This window comes from Miscanthus floridulus, chromosome 9 (genome assembly GCF_019320115.1).
Source record: "Miscanthus floridulus cultivar M001 chromosome 9, ASM1932011v1, whole genome shotgun sequence".
NCBI lineage: Eukaryota > Viridiplantae > Streptophyta > Magnoliopsida > Poales > Poaceae > Miscanthus > Miscanthus floridulus.
In genome coordinates this window covers 98,785,374-98,806,038 of record NC_089588.1, presented here as the reverse complement: position 1 = coordinate 98,806,038, position 20,665 = coordinate 98,785,374, and the positions used below count along the sequence as shown (strand labels likewise).

The following is a 20,665-nucleotide window of genomic DNA, read 5'->3' as shown; positions in this document are numbered from 1 at the left end:
GAAGTTACCTTCAATTCTAAACTTGCACGATTTTAGTGCCATTTTTATGAGGTTAATTGTGTCAGTATATATAAGGTGTAGTAATTTCTCAAGAAGAAGGTAGAATGTCACTTTGGAACTCACTTAGCTCTCTAGTATCAGTATGTCACTTAAGATATTTGAGCTAAAAAATTTAAAATATACAAGATGGCATTCTACATATTAACAAAATCGATTGTCCACACCACATTCTTCTGCTATGTTAGAGTCCTCATCAAAGTTGAGTAGGTTTTTGTTATTTATTTAGTGGTCTCAAAAATTGCTAACCATTTAAAAAAATAAAATTGAAAATTTATGAGTCATCCAACACAATCATTTCCATTATTTTAATGAAAGTATTAGTTTTATTAAAAAAAATTGCCACAGGTTATTTTTATATTTTTATTAAAATTAAAGTTTTTTTCAATCCATAAAGAATTGGGGGGCGAGGGCGACCAGGATTGACACGTCCACGCCGCGGCCACAGATTGGCTGGTGGTCTTTAAAGGGACTTCAGCCGACCAGTGACCATGCAGACTACTGCACGAGCTGAATTGAGACAGATCGCCGCCGCGAAGCCAAGCCAGCACAAGTAAGCAGCCGCAATGGAGGGATCCGCCGCTGCGCCGCTCCGCACACGCGTGTGCATCATCGGGAGCGGCCCCGCGGCGCACACGGCGGCGATCTACGCGGCCCGCGCGGACCTCAAGCCCGTTCTCTTCGAGGGCTGGATGGCCAACTGCGTGGCCGCGGGCGGGCAGCTCACCACCACCACCGTCGTCGAGAACTTCCCGGGCTTCCCTGCGGGCATCATGGGCGGCGACCTGATGAAGCGCTGCCGCGACCAGTCCCTGCGCTTCGGCACCAGGATCGTCACCGAGACCGTCGCCGCCGTCGACCTCTCGGCCCGCCCCTTCTGCGTCGTCTCGGATAAGTCCACGACCGTCCTCGCCGATGCCGTCATCGTCGCCACGGGCGCCGTCGCGCGCCACCTGCACTTCCCTGGGTCCGACGCGTACTGGAACCACGGCATCTCCGCCTGCGCCGTCTGCGATGGCCCGGCCCCCATCTTCCGTGACAGGCCGCTCGCCGTCGTAGGCGGCGGCGACTCCGCCATGGAGGAGTCCAGCTTCCTCACCAAGTACGGCTCCCGCGTCTACATCGTCCACCGCCGGAGCACCTTCCGGGCTTCCAAGATCATGCAGGACAGGGTGCTCAAGAACCCCAAGATCCAGGTTGTCTGGAACTCGGTGGTTGTCGAGGCGTTTGGTGGAGCAGAAGGCGGCGGTACCGGCGGCCGTCGGTTGGCTGGCATCAAGGTCAAGAACCTGGTGAGTGGTGAGGTCAAGGATCTTCAGGTGGCTGGTCTCTTCTTCGCCATCAGGCACACGCCGGCGACGGAGTTCCTGGGTGGGCAGCTCGAGCTTGACTCGCCGGCGGGATACGTGGTCACCAAGCCGGGCTCCACAAACACCAGTGTGAAGGGAGTCTTCGCTGCTGGCGACGTGCAGGACAAGAAGTATCGCCAGGCCATAACTGCTGCTGGATCAGGTACTCTACAGCTCTATGATTCTTTTACGAATATTCGTTTGCTCCTATTGCAATTGCAAGTGATCAATATGCAAACATATCGATTAGAGGAACTTCACTGCTACGAAACAGATGAACACGGATAGCCAAAAAATATTTTTTGAGAGGCGGGGGTGCATGCCCACCTCTGTGTAATGGTTTGGCGCCGAACCTGCTGACGAGCTTGCTAGCATGTTCATTGCCCACCATGGACTTATCGTGGAGATCGAGAGAGAGAAGTGAAGAGGATGAGGGCCCACTCCGAGACCACCGCCGGTGAGCCCCTCCTAGGTCTGCTATATGAAAGTCACTCCTGAGCCGGGCAACCCCCCTACCCCCCAAGGATCTAAGCATGTCACGCGCGAATCACGATGCCTCCACATCAGATCTACGAATGAGAGATAGGGAGCAAGAGTTGAGGAAGAGAGAGAGGGATGGCAATCTCACCAGATCGGGGCATCCCTCCACAGGGCTCGACTATGTTCTTCGTGTAGTGGTGTGTGGGTGACAACAGGGGGTGTGTCCGAGGCCGCCATGGTGCATGTGCTTGGAGTGGAAAAGGCGCCCCACTGGCATACGCAAGCTATGCCATCGGGTCTGCATGCCATGCCGCTGTGGTGGAGAGAGATTTGGGTAGGTAAGAGAGGTGGGGTGGGTGAGGAGGGGATAGGTGAGGAGTGGGCAACTGAGGACGGGGCGGCTAGAGGATTGGGATCGGAGTTAAGGTATTTGGACCTCATGGTCCTTTTATAGTTGTGAAATCAATTTCACCGTGGGCTCGTATCATGAACGAAGCATTGGTGAAAATGATATTCAATGCTAGTTTGTATCATGAAACGGCAGTGTTATATTTTCGTAAGCGTTTTTAATGATCCATTGATGAAAATGGTTTCTGTAGTAGTGATTGACAATATTGTGGCGATAGACCCTATGAAAAGACTATAGCAAAGCTACAGGTGGGCTATAACAAAGCTATAGCTAGACTATAGCAGGTTATTTAGAACCATGATAATAAGATTAAGAGTTTACTAAACAATAGCAAGTAGAGTCCTGACTTTAGCTTTTAAAAAACCGTTTATCTAGAAAATGCTTCAATCAACATATACTGGATCATTTGAAATGTTTTTAACGAAAGTATTGAAATTATGATAAATTCTACTTGGCAAAGTAAATTCTCATAAACTGCATAAATGGTGATTGTGCCTACTTCATCCTTGTTTAGAAAGAGTTAACAATTACCTGTTTTATCATGAAAATCTGCATACAAGATGCATCTGCTTTCAACAATCTCTTTTTGCAATAGTAGTGAATGTACACGTCAGAATGGTGGTTGGTCTCATTGTCTCTTTATAACATCAATCAATCTAGGAAACTGGGATTGGTGTGGTTTCATCAGCATAGCATATATATACTTGTGGATGCACGTGACCAATATGTAATTATATCTATTATTTACTTGTGGATGTTGCAGGGTGCATGGCCGCTTTGGATGCTGAGCACTATGTTATTCGTGTGTCTGATGATCGAGTGTCTGATTGACTAGATCAGTTGACGGTGCCGTAATATAATATAAGCCGCAGTCTTATGAGCGGTATGCCATGTGTTGTCATGATTGAAAATAAAACCTGAATAATCACGCTGCTTAGTAGGACACTATATATTCTTCTCATTATGATCCAGAACTTTAAACTTATAGTTATGTACTGCAAACCGTCATGTTCACCGGCTATGAACTTATCCTTTTAGATATCTTCATTGTCAATATGGTCGCTATGTTATTCGTGTTGTGTTATCTAAAAAAATGTTATTCGTGTTGCTACGCTGAGCTCATACCCATCAAATGTCTAGCAGCCTTTCAGCTTCAGCTCAGTTTCATTCTCTCTTTCTTTTCAGGGGAGTTACCGTCTGTTACATGCTTATACATATTCAGTCATTCGGTTAGCCCACGATCTCCATCACGTATGGACAATCAATTTCCACCTGCCGCGCAAGGCCCCGCTCCGTGTGCGAGCTAACATAAGGCCTAGTGGGTGCTATTCAGGCTAGTGGGTGCAACTTTCTCTTGTATGATTGGCCGTACACTACCACTCTACTTACAACTTGGTTGCGTACTAGACTATGCAGGCCTTGGATTTAAATTCTCATGTTCATATTTTATAATTTTATCAAATTTGACTAAAATTAATTTATTCGAGATGATTCAATACAATAGAGAGCTACTTCGTGCCAATTAGAACTGCTAGATCAACATATGAGCCCCACATCAAAGCTGGACCCTAGAACTAAACTCTCGTGCTCACACTTTAAAATCGTAGAGAAATTTACTAAAATTTATTTTGTTTGCCTTAATAAGAAACGAAACTACTTTATGCCAATTAGAAGTTTAGAACTCAGCAAAGTTGGCCCGGCCTGACTCAGCCCAACAAGCGTGGCCTGGTTTGTGAACCTTATTGGATAGGACCTAGGCATAGCTCTCTTTTAGTTTTACATAAAAAATATCAGCTCAGCCCGAGGTTGACACAAAACATTCCTTTTATTTATTTATTTTAAAATTGAAAAATAGTAGGCGGCCTACTGAGGCCCAACCCGAACTCAGCCCAAAGCGGTCGGTGCATATTTTATCCCTGAACTCAATCCACCATTTTGCTGGTCCAGTCTAGCTTGACCCGCATGATGCATAGTTCAAGTGTAGCAAGATCTGCATGTGAGCCCCCATCATCAAAAGTCGGATCTCGGACCAAAAGCTCACGTTCACATCTTAAAATTTTAGCGAAATTAACTGAAATTTGTTAGAAATGATTCAAAATGATATGAAACAAAAAGCTCGCGTTCGAAATTTGAAGTGTATGAAGCTACATGTGCCGATTTGTGCACCAAAATCAACTTGTGGTCCCCACGTAAAAAGCAGGACCCACAGACTAAAAGCTCACGCTCACACCTTAATAATTTAGCGAAATTAACTGTTACTGAATGTTAAGCCAATTTATGTGTGAAGATCAATATGTTTGTCCCATATCCACCACAGGACCTTGGAACTAAAAGCTCCCATTCACACCTTAACTTTCAGCGAAATTCATTTAAATATGTTGCAAATGATTTAAAGTGATATGAAGCTATTTTGTGCCAATTTACATGCCAAGATCATGAACTAGATTGGGATTTCACGTAATTTGAGTGAGGGGACAAGGGAACTAGAATGACATTTGACTGTAACTAGTTAGCTGGCCCAAAAAAACACTATTGGGTACCCACCTGCATCCTTATTGTTGAACATTTCACCAAGTCATCCAAAATGTCCTTAGAGTGCTCATGGATAGCAGAACCATAAAACAGTTACAATCTCCCACCCTAAAGTTAGCTACTCTATTTCTTATAGCCATGTGGATATAAAACTCTAAGACGGGCAACCTTGATTCCCACTATAATGCCTCCAAATCATCCTTTTGGTTGGATCCATCTGCAATCAACAACCACCTCAACCAGCAACAAGAACGAGCTGCAGCCGGCCATATGCATGAGGACAACCAAATTGTAGCTGCGTGCCTAACACCACAAGCAGCTAGAAATCCATGGGAATTGAGTGGAACAAACAAAATCAACCCACTTTTGATACCATATTGAAGATTAAATGGAAAGTGCAGACAAGACCCATGGACACAAGTTGGGGAAACTCTCCAACTATCCTTCTTCTAGATCTCCACTCTCTGTTCTTTTATTTATCTCTTTTCAATCTTCTCCTTTTAGTCTCTACAATATTACGTAGTTACAAAAGAAGGCTTACACACATGCACACCATCAGGAACACGCTTGATTGTGACAGTCGACATATCTATCTTAGCTGTCCATCATGACGAGCTTCCTCTAGTAGAACTCAATGCTCGAATGGCACACGCCTGGTACCATGAAATCCTTTAGGCATTGAACATGCTGAATGACTTTATCTTACTTGCAAAAGATCTGTAAAATTGCAAACAGAGCAACTTGATTGGACAATCATGAACGCAGGAATTAGTTATGAATAATAACGGTTGGGGCAGTCGCTTCTCTGCCTGAATCCAGTCCATGGCTGAGCCCAGAAACTTGGCAGGTACGTGCGCAATCCACGAGTTGTTGAACTCATTATTCGCACTTGCCCATCCCTGTACCTTCTTGACCTGCTGTCGTTCAGAACGTTTTCCACCCATGTCTTTATGAGTGGTTAGTCTCCATGGGATCTTCTGAACCCGAAGAATTGCGCCACCATGCTTGGACTTCCACAGCATCTGATATGAGGTAGCTGCAACATTCCCATGAAGGCAATCTACCGCCTTTGGTAGCATCATCTTGCACAGTTGTTCAAAGCAGGAAATGTTTGCACAAAAGCTGCCATGCTGCACGGCCTCCCCGTTGATCATCTCTGTTGCTGAACCCTTAACTCTCGGCGACAAATCTTGAAAGGAGGTATGGGGCCAGAAGTGCATTCCAAATTTCAGATAAGGAAAGTCTCTCGTGCGACTTGTTTCACTTTCTTCATCGATGACCGCTCTTTGCTTGTTCTTCTCAACTGAGAGTGATACATGGGCCAACAAGTACACAAACATAACTGGTTCCAAGTATATATCACAGATCAAAGATTCTGATGATGAGCTTGTGGCATTGTAGCTCTGGGCATAGTAATGATCTTGTTGCTGACAACAAAGCGGGTTCGGTTGAAGCCATTTTGAACAGGTGCTGTAAAGATTATTTTGGCGTTCGCAAACAGATGATACCCAGCACAAGTCTTGTGTTGGTAGCTGGGTGAGCTTTGTCTTCACGGCCTCGACCGTTGAGCTCAAGTGAGGTATGAATAGCTGTAGGCAGCTTACTGCAACACCAACTATGTCGATACTCTCGGAAAGCCGTAAATTGAGGGCAAGAAGAAAATTGTTCTCTGATGCATTGCTATCTTTAAGTAACAATACTAGGGCACCATCCACCCCATGGTCATGTCTTCTAAAAGGCTGTAAAAGAAACGACAGATGTTGACTCCCGCGAACAAAGCAATACTTTGTTCGTTTGCCAGCGAGAAGATGACGTATAAGAGGGTCAAAGAACATATATCTACGTGGTGTGCCACCAAGCTCCACATACCTCAAGAACTCACTCGCACCATCTGCATACCTCTCGAACCGCCGGACGGCAGCAGAGCTTCTCAGCTCATCCTCGCTGCCACGGCTAAAGATGGACGAGACGAACGACCTGGCAGCATAAGCAATCTGCTTAGGAAAGGAGGAGCTCCTTACACTGTTTTGCATCTCTTCCTCTTCCTGCAGGCGCTGCCTGCACCTGCGAAGAGTGTGGTCGCACTCCTGCACAGCGCGCTTGAGCTTGCTCTGCCATCGCAGCAATGGAGCTCTGGTGGTGATGTTCCACTTGTTGGATGTCTCGAGGGCAGCCTCTAGCTTGATGTGTGCCATCTCCATCCTCTCGATTCGGTCCTTCGCTTCTGAGTTCTGCTCACACCTGTCCTTGAATCTTGATAGGACCTGATTGACAGCCTCCTGAGCAACTGCAGAAGTGACAATCTCTGCTGCCATTAGGATCGATCAAAGCAATGCGACCTGTAGAATCGATTGTCCTGCGAGCTTGGAAAGAAAGCAAGGTACTCATCAATATACAAAAAAAAAAGATGGACAAGACGAGCGACCTGCTAGAGTAGGGGAAACCAGAACCTGGATAGGTCGAACAGGGTCGCAGCAAACATTTTGAGGATCTATCCTGCCGAGCGAAGTGATATATAGAAATGCCATAGGTACCGAGAGCAGTGGGAATGTGCCGTCGTGAGCCAGAATTACACGCACAGGGACCGAGAGCAGTTAAGTCAACGGTGGACTAAACGTAGAAGATCTTTTTTTTTAACCGGAGTTCCGTATCTATCAAACTGGCAGGAAACTTCCATTGTACGTACATTGGCAGGGAACAGGTAAAAAAATAAACGTAGAAGATGTAGATTGATTACCTACGCTAGGATAAGGGTTAGTTAGGTATGTATTGACTAAGAAGACTTGGGAAGCAAGGAAAATAATCCTTGTCACAGTCATAGTCTAACAAGATGGAGTTCTTTTGTTTTTGCAGAAGTTCTTAATGCCACATGGCTTACTTTGTGTTTACAAATAAGGGCCCGTTTGATAGGAGAAATGTTTCAGTTTATGATGAGAATCTCTAGAATCACTTCCAAATGGTCTTTTCAGGAAGTGACTCGAAACCGAAACGTTTCACCATTTCTACGTACACATGAGAAATGGCTAGAGGCTAGTTTCGCATATATTTTCATCTCATTGCTTCTTACTTTTTTGCTTCATTTTTTCAGTTAATTCTTTTTTAGTGCAACAAGCTAAAATGGTTTTTATTTAAGTTGTTCTCCATCCACAAAAATTTTAGATTTTTTGAATATATTTTTATTTAAATGATTTTTTAATCGGAATCCGGAATGCCAACCAAACGATTTCATAAAGTGATTCCGATTCACTATCAGAGATGTTTCTTAGAAAGAATCTGGATCCGAAACGTTTCTGCGAGAATCTGGAGCCCTACCAAACGGGACCTGAATAGCGTTGCAACAAACATAATTTAAGGTTATATTTGGTTCAGGTTCCAGAAAATGTTTCTGTTATCAAAAAGTAGAAAACCAACTAGACGCATAGAACCAGAACCTGGTTTTTTTGAGGCAGTTGCTTTCTTGTAGGATAATTTTTGCAGCATCTTGGACCTGCTCTTGGTTTTCAGCTTTCTACTTTTCCAAACGAGTGGAAACAAAGAGACGTTCTAGAGTTGTTTCAAGGGGATAAAAAGGAAGGATAGGTTTCAAGGTTATTTTAACCAAACAACTTACAACCATTTGGCAGCACATAACTCACAACAACTTTTCTACAACTCATAGGTGAACCAAACGGACCCAAACTCTTCGTGTACTAATGTATCATACTTTCTTAGTATACTAATGTATCATTCTAGCATTATACTACTTTGGTTATCCTATCATAGCTCTTTTTCATTCGCTATCACTACATAGAAAACGATTTTTAGCAATGGTTCGAGTTTTTTGTAGGGGCGGCTGGTGATGGAGCCGCCCCTACAGTGGCGTGGTCGGGTGCCCAGACACCAGCCGCCCCTACAAATGAAACAGCAGGGGCGGCTGGTGTTACGAGCCACCCCTACAAATGGGGTCTGATTTGTAGGGGCGACTCAATCACCAGCCGCCCCTGGAAATGGTATTTGTAGGGGCGGCTGGTGATTGAGCCGCCCCTACAAATGGCCCCATATTTATAGCTCCGATTTGTAGGGGCGGCTCAATCACCAGCTACCCCTACAAATGCCCCCCATATAAAACAGATGCAGCACCTTCTTCCTCCTCGGGTGACTCACTCCAACCCGTGAAAGAAAGGTGGGGAGGCCTTGGGCACCTCCCAAAAATTGCTCTACTAAGGGGGGAAGGTTTTGGTCTCAAATCCTTTGGTGAAGAGGTTGTAGAAGGTAAGAAAATGCTATTCCACACTTTTTTGAAGTTTTAATGGTTGGTTAGTGAGTAATTAGAGTTTTGTTTTTCTCTCTCTTCTATGGTGCTTGAGCTATTTATGAGCAAATTAGACCCAACTTTTAAATGTACTAGGGTAAATTAGGGAGGGAAACAAGATCATACCCTTATTTGGTCCATGTTTCTTGATTTTAGTGAACAATTAGTTAGTTTTATGGATGTTTCATGTGCATGTGATCTAGATCTAGGGTTTGGTTTTTTTATTAATTTTGTTTTTGTAAATTTATGTTTGATAAAATTGGACTAGGGTTTGTATGAAAGATATTGGGTAAAGTATAATTATTGCTAATTGTTGTCTTTGAAATTGTTTATTGTAATCAATAAATATGTATTTTAATTATTTATGGATAAATGGGCCATTAATTAATTTTCCTCTACCATGGTGTGTTTGTATGCTTCATGTAATTATATTAGATTTATATTCATATATATCTGAGGTATATACAATTATTCTCAAATAATTATTACTTTGATTCATTTTTATATATATCTGAATAAGTAGTCCTTTAATGTTTGTTTTGTTGTTGTTGTAAAAGATGGAGTACAGGAACTCTTGGATGTATGGTTCGTTAAGGTTCAAGGCAGGTTTCCGTGAAGAGGTGGATAAATTTATTGAAGCCGCAACGAAGCATGCAACGACATTGAAAGAGAATAAGGATACAATTATTTGCCCCTGTAAAGATTGCAAGAACCGTATGGCATGGACAGATGTGACTATCATCAGATCACATTTGATTATGCGAGGATTTGTTGAGGACTACACAGTGTGGATTCATCATGGTGAAACGGTTATTGTTAACGACGAGGATGAGGAGGAATACGACGACGAAACCATAGAATCCCTGTCCCAATATTCAGCAGAGCTTGATGCACGAATGGATTTCGAGTTTGGTAATGAACAAGGTGGTGATGCTGGTGGTTGGGATGGTAACGACGAAGGTGGTGCCAATAATGATGGTGGAGCACGTGTCGGAGATGAAGATGATTTAGAGGACATGATTCGAACCCTTGGACCTAGAGATTTTACTAAATAGCCCGAAAGGTCTAGAAAATTTGGAAAGAGTGACAAAAGCATCGAAGGAGACTGTGTATGGTGTTGAAAAGGGTTGTCCGACACATTGGACATTGCTACGTTTCGTGCTTGAGCTGCTCATCCTGAAGGCTAAGTACGGCTGGTCAGACTGTAGTTTCAATGATCTATTGCATCTCCTGTCATGGGTGCTGCCACAACCAAACTCAGTTCCCGCCAACACATACCAAGCGAAGAAGGTCATAAGTCCATTGACAATGGGGGTTGAAAAAATACATGCATGCCCCAACCACTGTATACTTTTTCGTGGCGAAACGTTCAAGTCACTAGATAAATGTCCCCGGTGTGGGGCCAGCCGGTACAAGAACAATGACCTTTACGGTGGGGACGAACCCTCCACGGGGAAAAAGAGAAATAAGAAGGGTACAAAAAAGGTGGTACAAGAATCTCAGCCCCCAGAGGACACTCCATTAGGCAACGATGCAAAGCAGAGAAGAATTCCTGCCCTGGTAATGTGGTACCTGCCAGTGACCGACCGCTTGAGACGTATGTTCCTAAACCCTAAAGAAGCCGCACTCATGACATGGTGGGATGATGAGCGCAAGGTGGATGATGATAAGATTGCACACCCGGCTGATTGTAGTCAGTGGCAAAGGTTTGATGAGAAGCACAAAGAATTCAGCGATGACCCAAGGAATGTACGGTTTGGCCTGAGCACCGATGGAATGAATCCCTTCAATGAGAGGATGAGCAACCACAGCACATGGCCAGTGATCTTGACCATGTACAACATCCCAACATGGTTGTGTCAGAAGAGAAAGTACCTTCTCCTCACTATTCTTATTTCTGGCCCTAAACAACCAGGCATTGATATAGACGTGTTCCTCGAGCCCTTGATGCAAGAAATGGAGAGGCTATGGAGGCATGGGGAGCAGATGTACGATGCGTTCCGAAAGGAGGACTTCATATGTAGAGCAATAATATTTGTTACTACCAATGATTACCCCCGTCTGTTTGCTTTGTCTGGACAGATCAAAGGGAAGACGGGATGCTTGGTTTGCTTGGATGGTACTACATGGGTGTACCTGGATGCATCCAAGAAGATAGTTTACCTAAGGAACCGGCGCTTCTTAAAGACAAGTCACAAGTACCGCAGCAAATTGTTCTTTAGATTTTATGACAACGCCCCAGAGATTGAACCCCCTCCGGAGAGACGTCATAACGGAGAACATGTGTACAGAATGGTGAAAAACATACGCGTCGTCTATGGAAAGAAGAATCCGGATGGGACGAACATAGATAGAAGCACACCTCCTGTCGAAGGCGTACCTTTCAAGAAACAATCGATCTTCTTTCAGTATCTGCCTTATTGGCCAGACTTGGAGGTCCCCCATGCCATTGATGCTATGCACGTGCAGAAGAATGTCTTTGAGAGTCTCATTGCTACCTTGATGGACACAGGCAAGTCAAAGGATGGTCTGAAAGCACAGAAAGACATGGTGCAGCTAAACGTGATGCCATAGCTTCACCTGGTACCTGAGGCTAATGGAAAATACACTCTACCCGCTGGCGTGCTTCAACCTAACACCAGACGAGAAGAGAGCTATATGCACTTTCCTGAGGGGGATCAAAGTCCCGACTGGGTTTTCAGCAAATGTGAAGAAGCTAGTGTCGATGAAGGACTTGTCAATAACACACTACAAGGCTCACTGATTGCCATGTGATGCTGACAGTGTTTCTACCTATTGCAATCAGGGCTATAAAGCCAGAGTTCTTGAAAATGGCCATCACCCGCATGTGCTACTTCTTTTCGAAGATCTCACAGAAGACGATTGGCAAGGAAGAGCTGAGTGACCTACATGAATTTGTGGTGGAGACACAAAACCAACTGGAGATGTGTTTACCTCCTGCTTTTTTTGATATAATGCCACATCTCATGATTCACATGGTTCATCAGATACAGGCGCTTGGCCCTTGCTACTTGCATGAAATGTGGTCCTATGAGCGGTTCATGTCGGTTTTAAGTCGATACGTGCATAATCGAGCATACCCTAGAGGGCTCCATGATAGAGGGTTACAGTACTGAAGAAGTCGTCGAGTGCTGTCAAGAGTACCTAAAAGTACAGAAAGGGATTGGTAAACCCGATTCTCGTCACAAGGGGTAGGCTGGCTGGGAAGGGCACCAGTGGTAGAAAAGTGTTCATCGACCATGATTACAAAGAGGTGAGTCGGGCGCATTACAGTGTCTTGCAGAGTACACAACTGATGCAACCGTATATTGATGAACACTTGGCTATCATTATGGCAGAGAGAAATGGACCGTTCGGATGATTGGGTCATGAAACAGCACAAGCAACGACTAACTACATGGTTGAAGGACCAAAACATACCGCCTGGAGAAACCATAGACTCTATTACCATCAGTAGGTTGGCGGAGGGGCCATCGAGACAAGTGACATCTTGGAATGCTTATGACATCAATGGGTACACGTACTATACCCACGCAAAGGATAGTAAATATGTGAACCAAAACAAGCGGCGTTCGAATAGAGGCTCTCGATGGATTAGGGTGAAAGATCCAATACTTTGGCATCATTGAAGAGATATGGGAACTTGACTATGGAAGGGATATAACGGTGGCCCTGTTTCGATGCCGCTGGATCAAACAACACCAACTGAACGAGATCGGATTGAGAGTCCTGGACCTCGAGAATCTAGGCTACCAAGATGACCCTTGGGTGCTCGCTTCACGTGTCGCACAAGTTTTTATATGTCTGACCCACAAAGTAACCTCCCCCCGAAGAAGAAGACAAAGCACGTGGTTGCCTCCGGGAAACAACACATTATTGGAGTTGATGGCGTGGACGATGTTGAAGCTTACAATAACTACGATGAGATGCCGCTATTCATAGACTTTCCTAAGAAGATCAGTGTTGTCGAAAAGAACCTCCCCAAAGACATAATGCCATGGGAACGAAAAGGTGTCAAGGGGAAAGTCGTTACAGCTAGCTAGCTAGTTATTGAACGTGGAGTGTTTGTGTAAGTGTGTGTTTGTAAGACTTCATTTATGCATGCGTGCGAGACTATATATTTATGTACGTGTGTAAGACTACATATTTTTGTATATGTGTGAGACTACATTTTATGCATGTGTGTGAGACTACCCTTTGCAACATCCTAGATGACTCTATTTGAACATCCACTCTATTATCATTTATTACAACATTTTCATTTTATTTTATTTAATGTCATAAAATTGTAGTCGAAGTTTTAAAATTCAAATTTTTAATTTTTGTTTTCTATATTGTTTTGACTATAATTGTTTATATATATATATTTATTCATATATAGAACTAATACAAAATATTATATTTGTGCATATACACAATTTTTTTATATTACTTTGTGTTTTTATGATATAAAAAATATAGAATTTATAATTTAAAAAATAGAAACTATTTGTAGGGGCGGTTGGATCAGGAACCGCCCCTAAAAATGTATTTCTAGGGGCGGCTGGATCAGGAACCGCCCCTAGGAACCGCCCCTAGAAATAGGAGGGAGTATTACTAGGACGGCGCACGGGAGTGATGTCGTCTGGGCGTTGTCTTCTTCCACCGACGACGCCGTCGGGCTGCCCACGCGCCTAGGGTTTCCACCGCCGCCCCTGCCGCCGGTCCCGCGCCCGCGACCGCCCACACTTGGCCCCCAGCATCCCGCACCCGGCCCCCGGCGCCCGCCCCTGCGTGCCTAGGGTTTCCGCCGCCGGCCACGCCGCCGATCCCGCGCCCGCACCCGGCCCCAGGCGCCCGGCCCCTGGCGACGGAACGCAGAGACGATGCTCCTCCCTTCCTTGGTCGCCCCCGCCAAAACCTTCCTCTACCAGGGCTGCACGGGGTCAACAGCAGCTCGAGATCCAGTGATAGATCTCTTCGTTCCTCGGTGAGTAAACCCCAGTCGCTCTACGTTTCGTGCGGCGAGATCTCCCCATCATTTCTCTGCCGCGGCTGCGGGTTTCATTCATATTACTGTCTACGGCCTGCCGATTGCTATGATCACTGTTCGATTATCCTCCTCTATGGCTCGCTGTGTCGATCCCAGTTGGCTCCCTGATGCCTTGAAAATCTCAGTTGACCCCGTAGGACTTGGTAATCCCAGTCGACGGGTCTTATATTCATATATGTTAATAAATAAATAAAAAGAAACTATGCCTCTGGGTTTTGCAAACCAGACCTTTGGGAGTCACTTCTCTTAAGTTGATTTTCAGGAGAAATTGATTCAGTTAGTCTTGTGGAAAATTTGGTAATTGAGTTGTGAGATGAAAGACATCAGAACCACGACAACTTGCTATTGTATTACTGCATGATTTTACTTAGGAACTTTGTATCCTTTATGCTGTCGGAGGCTCGTAGCTCCCAAGTTTTTCTTGCTGGACTTGTGAGTTTCAGTGTGAATAGCTGAAGCATTCTTTGACATTACATTACTGCTGAACAAAACTCTCAGCTTTTGGATTGTGGAATGCAAATGGAAAACAAATTGGATAAAATTACATCTGTTCTACCATTAGATATTTCTTCCACCATTAGCCTTACTGATTATTCAATAAAAAACTTCAACACTAGCTGCTTCAGATCAGAACTTGCTCTGCTAACTCATTATTTGTATGTCACCGGGGATAACACCTCTTGTGCAGTTTAGAGTTCGGTTAAGTCGTGTTGAGAGTCGAGTTAAACTCTGTGCTCCAATTGTAAGCTGGTATCACCAGCCTCGAATCTTGGGCTTTCGTTAAGCCTTAAATAACGCTGAGTGGCAGTTTAAAAAATTTAGGTATCGAGATATCAATTTGTCAATGGATTAGAAATTAAGAATGCAGTTTGCAGGATTTTTTTTACATGGTGCTGGTGATGAACATGAAATTTCTAGCAGCAAGTACACATGTTATTTCTTATTTGTGTTTTGTTCTATGTTTTGTGTTTGGTTTTGATTGGGCTCCATGGCACTTACACTACATACTTTCAACTGTCTTGATGCTTACTACTTTTAGCACATGCCACTCTATAACTGTCTTGATGCTTACTACTTTTAGCACATGCCAATGGTTGTCACTGTCTTGATGCTTACTAGCAGTGGTTGTCACTGTCTTGATGCTTACTAGCAGTGGTCGTCAATATCAAATCCTTAGTACTACTACTTAAGCTGTCCTTCCTACTAGTCTGTACTCTTACTCTTACTCTTACTCTTACTACTACTTCACTACTCTTACTTGTACTACTACTACTGCTCTACTCCTACTCCTATACTAACTGCTGCTGCTACTCTATACTACTACTACTCTCTATACTACTACTACTGCTCTACTCCTACTCCTATACTAATTGATGCTGCTACTCTATACTACTACTACTCTCTATACTACTACTACTGCTCTACTCCTACTCCTATACAAACTGCTACTGCTACTCTATACTACTTAACTGTTGCTGCTACTCTATACTACTACTTCACTACTATTACTCGTACTACTCTCTATACTACTACTACTGCTCTACTCCTACTCCTATACTAACTGCTGCTGCTACTCTATACTACTACTACTCTCTATACTACTACTACTGCTCTACTCCTACTCCTATACTAACTGTTGCTGCTACTCTATACTACTACTACTCTCTATACTACTACTACTGCTCTACTCCTACTCCTATATTAACTGCTGCTGCTTTTTTACTACTACTACTACTACTCTACTCTACTACTTTTACTACTACTCCTCTACTCTACTATATCTACTACTCTACTTTTCTATACTATTACTACTACATAACTACTGCCACAGCTCTATACTACTACTACTCTGTACTACTTAATTGCTGCTGCTACTCTATACTACTACTTAACTAATACTTAAGTTGTCCTTGCTACTACTTTATACTCTTACTCTTACTACTACTTCACTACTCTTACACTACTACTCTTACTACTACTCCACTGCTCTTACTACTCCTACTACTCCTCCTCTTACTATTCCTACTACTCCTCTTACTACTTGCTACTCCTAAGTGGCTGTTGTTGCTTTTTTTGCCAAATCTCCCAGGACTCGCCCAGGACTTGTTGTCCTATCTTTTGCCATCAGCTGTTGCACTATGTTTGCTAAGCAGTTGTTGGTTTTTTTTGCCAAATCTCCCCTCTCCTCTCCTCTCCTCTTCTTTGTTTTGCCGATGATGAAATTGTCCAAGTCCATACATTATATGGAATATGAGCTGATGATCAAGAACTTGTGAGGAACTTGGCATCATTATCAGCCGCCCCTACATTACCTTCTCCTCTCTTCTCTATTATGATGCTTTGATGCTCCAAGTTCCAGATCAGATGATGATTGACATGTTTCTGAGGCCTCTACTACTGCTACTACTAGTTTTTTTTGATATATTATTGTTTTATAGGACTACTTTGGTTTATAGCCCTTTTTTATTTCCTATACCTTCTTGCGTACCTCAAGCACACTTTCTTGCATCTTTTAGAACAAAGCGCAAAATAATGTCGTGGATAACAGACAGTGCAGCTCGATGCCCCGAGCATGATGAGCAGCCAACCCTTGAGGAGCAAGCACTAGAGGACCAGCTTACTCAGGAATAGTTCGATAACGAGGTAGAAAAGGATCTAGAAGTGATGCTTACTCAGGAGGAGTGTGACAAGGAGGAAGGCCCCAAAGGAGAGGCTACCGAAGGCAAAGAAGAAGAGGATGATGAGTCAGAAGAGGGATATGAAAGTCCCGAGGATCCTTTCCCACCTAAAGCAAGAAGGAGGCCAACGAAGGAAGATTTGGACAAGGATTTTGACCCGAATGAGGAGGTAGGGAAGAAGCCTTAGCTTGTAAATTTTGCTAAAGCTTTGGTTGTGTTACCTCTGCTAACACTTTGACCTATCCTATATACAGGTCCCTCCTAAAACTCAGAAAAGACGATGTCGACGTCCGCGACATCTCGCTGGACAAGACGGAGTAGAGGAAAGGAGAGCAGAGGCAACAACCACAGAGACGGATCACGATGCCTCTGCTCCACAAACTCAAGACACAACCACGACTACCAAGCCTAAGAGGAAATCTATATCCAAATAAGGCTTGCTATGTGATAAAGGAGGTTGGGCCAGCAGGGGAGATCCTTGAGCCGAAGGAATTAAGAGGATGATTCCGTAATGCGATCGGGGCCCTAGTAAGAGATAAATTGAACCCATTAATCCCTAACTGGAAAGATGTACCAGAGAACATAAAGAATGCACTATGGGATAGGTAGCTGAAGGTCAATTTTAGATTTCCGGAGGGTAAGCATGAATTGGTAAAAAAAAATGCTATCAGGATGATGGGAGAGTCATTCCGACGTTGGAGGTTGGAGCTCAACACGAAGTATATCCAAAAGGGGTTAACTCCCTTCAACGAGTTCGGCAAAATAACTCCTAGTCAATGGGAGGAGCTCATGGCTCAGAAGACTTCACCGGAGGTATTGGAGCTCAGTGCCCGTAACACCGAGCTGGCGAAGAGGAACAAACACCACCATCATCTAGGCCCCGGTGGCTACTATGCCAAGGAAGAGCAGTTTAGGAAGATGGATGAAGAGGCCGCAGCTGCTGGGAATATCGATGTGACGAACTTGAAGGTACGCTCAAGGAACTGGATATATGCGAGGAGTACAGAACCATCTGGCAGTAATCTTAAGTTTGATAAGCCAGAGACCCAAGAGGCGGTATCAAGGATACTGAAATATGCTGAAGACAAAGAGACGGGCTCATTCAATCCTTCCAGAGAGAGGGATGAGCTTAGACTTGGCTTGGGAAACAAGGAGCACACAGGCCGCACTAGGGGGCTAGGGAAAAGGATGACCTGGAAGCAAGGATTCGAAGAGGACAGGCACATGTACAAGAAACATGGCCGAGACCAGGAGACTAGTCTTGTGCTCCAAGTGAAGGCTCTAGTTGCGAAGGCGCTGGAGGAGCAAGGACTGTCTATGGAGCCACTGATATTAGTGACGCCGCTAGGAGAACTAGCATTAGTTGGCAGCCCTCCGAAAGTTCCTAGCAGCCAAGGTTCCACTGCAGCCACAACCTCAGTCGATCGCATATGGGAACCAACTAGTTGCACCTTGGTGTTTCTCAGCGGCCGACAGAACACTATGATGGAGATGGCAATGGGTGTGGCACATCCTCCCGGTGGCTTACACCACAATAATAAGATACCGCCGGACTACACTAGGGTCAAGGTGCATACTGTGAAGCCCGAGTTCATGTAGTGGACGATAGACTACGCAACTCCTGAGGGGCTGGTGTTACTCGGAGATGTTATGGGGCAGTTCATCCTCTGGCACAAACGGGACATTATATTGACTGCTTCTTCGCCGCCTCCCCCTCTCCCAAATTTGGAGCGATTTGTTGAGGCCGGGGAGATATTTTCACCGTTTCATGATCCCCACATTCCTGAGATGCCACATTCTTCCCCGCCTCATATCGAGCATGTGCCTGATGAGATGCCACAACCTTCTCCAGCTCGTACCGAGCAAGTGCATCATGAGATGCCACAGTCTTCTCAACAAGCACAACCGATACATGAACAACGAGTGCCTGCTGAAGAAGGTGATGCACAAGAAGATGAGGACGTGCCTGAATGGGAACTCCAAAAGAAGATTCCAATCAACATAAGGCCAGTTTATGTTCCGATCAAAGACGTCTCGTCGGTGTCCAAGGGGTATTCCCATGACTAGTTCAAGCCTGAGAACCAAGTTAAAAAAGTCCCATCACGGGGTTCTGAGGAGGCCGTCACTAGCAAACTCCACCAAATTGCAAAGCAGTATCCAAATGTTGATGCCATCAAATGGTCAAAGGATTGCCCAAAAACATATGAAAGAGGCAAGCCCTTCCTACCAAACCGGGACATCCAGCGCCTACCACTTGGAATGAGAAGGTTACATGATTGGTACTTGCGTGTTCTCCCAATGAGCATAGATATCATACAAGCATGCTTTCCCACCGGCACATTTGGAAGCCCAGCCGGGAAAATTGTCTTTGACTTCAATGACATGCACACATGCTTTCACTTGGGAGAAATGGAGATGAATCTAATTCGCACGTGGTGCCTGTAAGTCCTTGTCCTCCTGATATGATATGAATGTAATCTTTGAATTTTGTTGTAACTAACCCACGCCGTGATTTGTAGAATGCAAGTGCACATTGTCAAACAAATGCCAAGTGTGAAAGCCGGGTATGTAGACCCTCAAGCTATAGCCCAAACAAATTTTAATTACCCTAAACGGTGGACACTGGATGCCAAAGAGCTAGCAGCTGCAAAGACTCTTCGGGAGAAAGAGCGTATCCATAGTGCGAAGCTAAGGGAAGAGTCCCTTAAGGTTGCGGCATACATTGCCTTGACTTTCAAAAATCTCCAACACCACTCTACTATATGGCTACCATACAACTTCGAGTAAGCTCAACTCTATACTTAAAGCTTTGTTCGATATATTTTATTTCGATGCAAAAGGGCTTATCTAGTTCTATGATTAAATCCATGCAACAATCACTGGATTTGTATAGTCATCGATGTCGGGAGGAGCATGGCATGGGTCTTTGATTCATTAGATAAGGACACGGTGACATACAAAGACTTCATATCGATTCTCAAGACGTATACATATCGACAATCCTCATTAGCTTATATGTTTGTATACATACTTGTAACGTTCACTTTTGGATAATAACAAGTTGTATTTGCTAAAATAATTCAACCAGGGCATTTAGGTTCTATGTCACTAATCATCATGGAAGGCATGATCCAGCAAGGAAGGAAAAGCTGGCTATAAAAACACTATGTGCAGTAAGTGTAACTTAGTTCTTCAGTACTCCGTTACATGGCTGTCAAAAGCATTACTTAACATTTTCATATGCAAAACACATAGTGCCCCAAGCAGAAGCCTGGGAGTGTACATTATGGATACTATATATGTTCTATAATGGGTAACACCGGTGCCTACAGGAGACACCCCTTAAGGGTAAGTTTGAACCTCTTCACCCGTAGTATGAAAACTTCGTAAATGGTATGAAATACTAAACCGAAACTTGTTTTCTTGTAGTGGAGAGAAGAGAAAGGAATGAAAAGAGACCCATACAAGGATGACCAACTCTTAGAGCTCATCGACGACCTTTGCAACTTCATATTGGACCAGATTGTACACGTCAGAGGCACCTACCATGACTGAGAGTCTGAGTTAGGTACAAATCCTCAGTACCAACACCTTTGGGAGACTGAAAGGCTAGCTCTAGGATGTTGATAACAATGTGTATGGAATTTGTATATTTAATGATGGATTGTCTATATTCTAGTGAATTGGACTTGTAATTGTAGTTTATAGAATACTCTTATGCTTGTAGTCGCGGTCGCGCGGTGTTCGGCAACGCGAACGCAGGTCACGTGGCGTTCGGCAACGCGAACACGGTTCGGAACGTTGGTCATGGGGCGT

The 20,665-nt window shown here is 44.2% G+C and overlaps 1 protein-coding gene across 1 annotated transcript; it reads left to right on the top strand.

The window, feature by feature from the left end:
* Positions 1–623: 623 nt before the first annotated feature.
* LOC136482453 (thioredoxin reductase NTRB-like) lies at positions 624–3,156 on the top strand. Its single transcript, XM_066479667.1, has 2 exons — positions 624–1,569; positions 3,059–3,156. Exons 1-2 carry the CDS (start codon positions 624–626, stop codon positions 3,124–3,126), a joined length of 1,014 nt encoding a protein of 337 aa, XP_066335764.1. The 3' UTR covers positions 3,127–3,156.
* Positions 3,157–20,665: the final 17,509 nt, after the last annotated feature.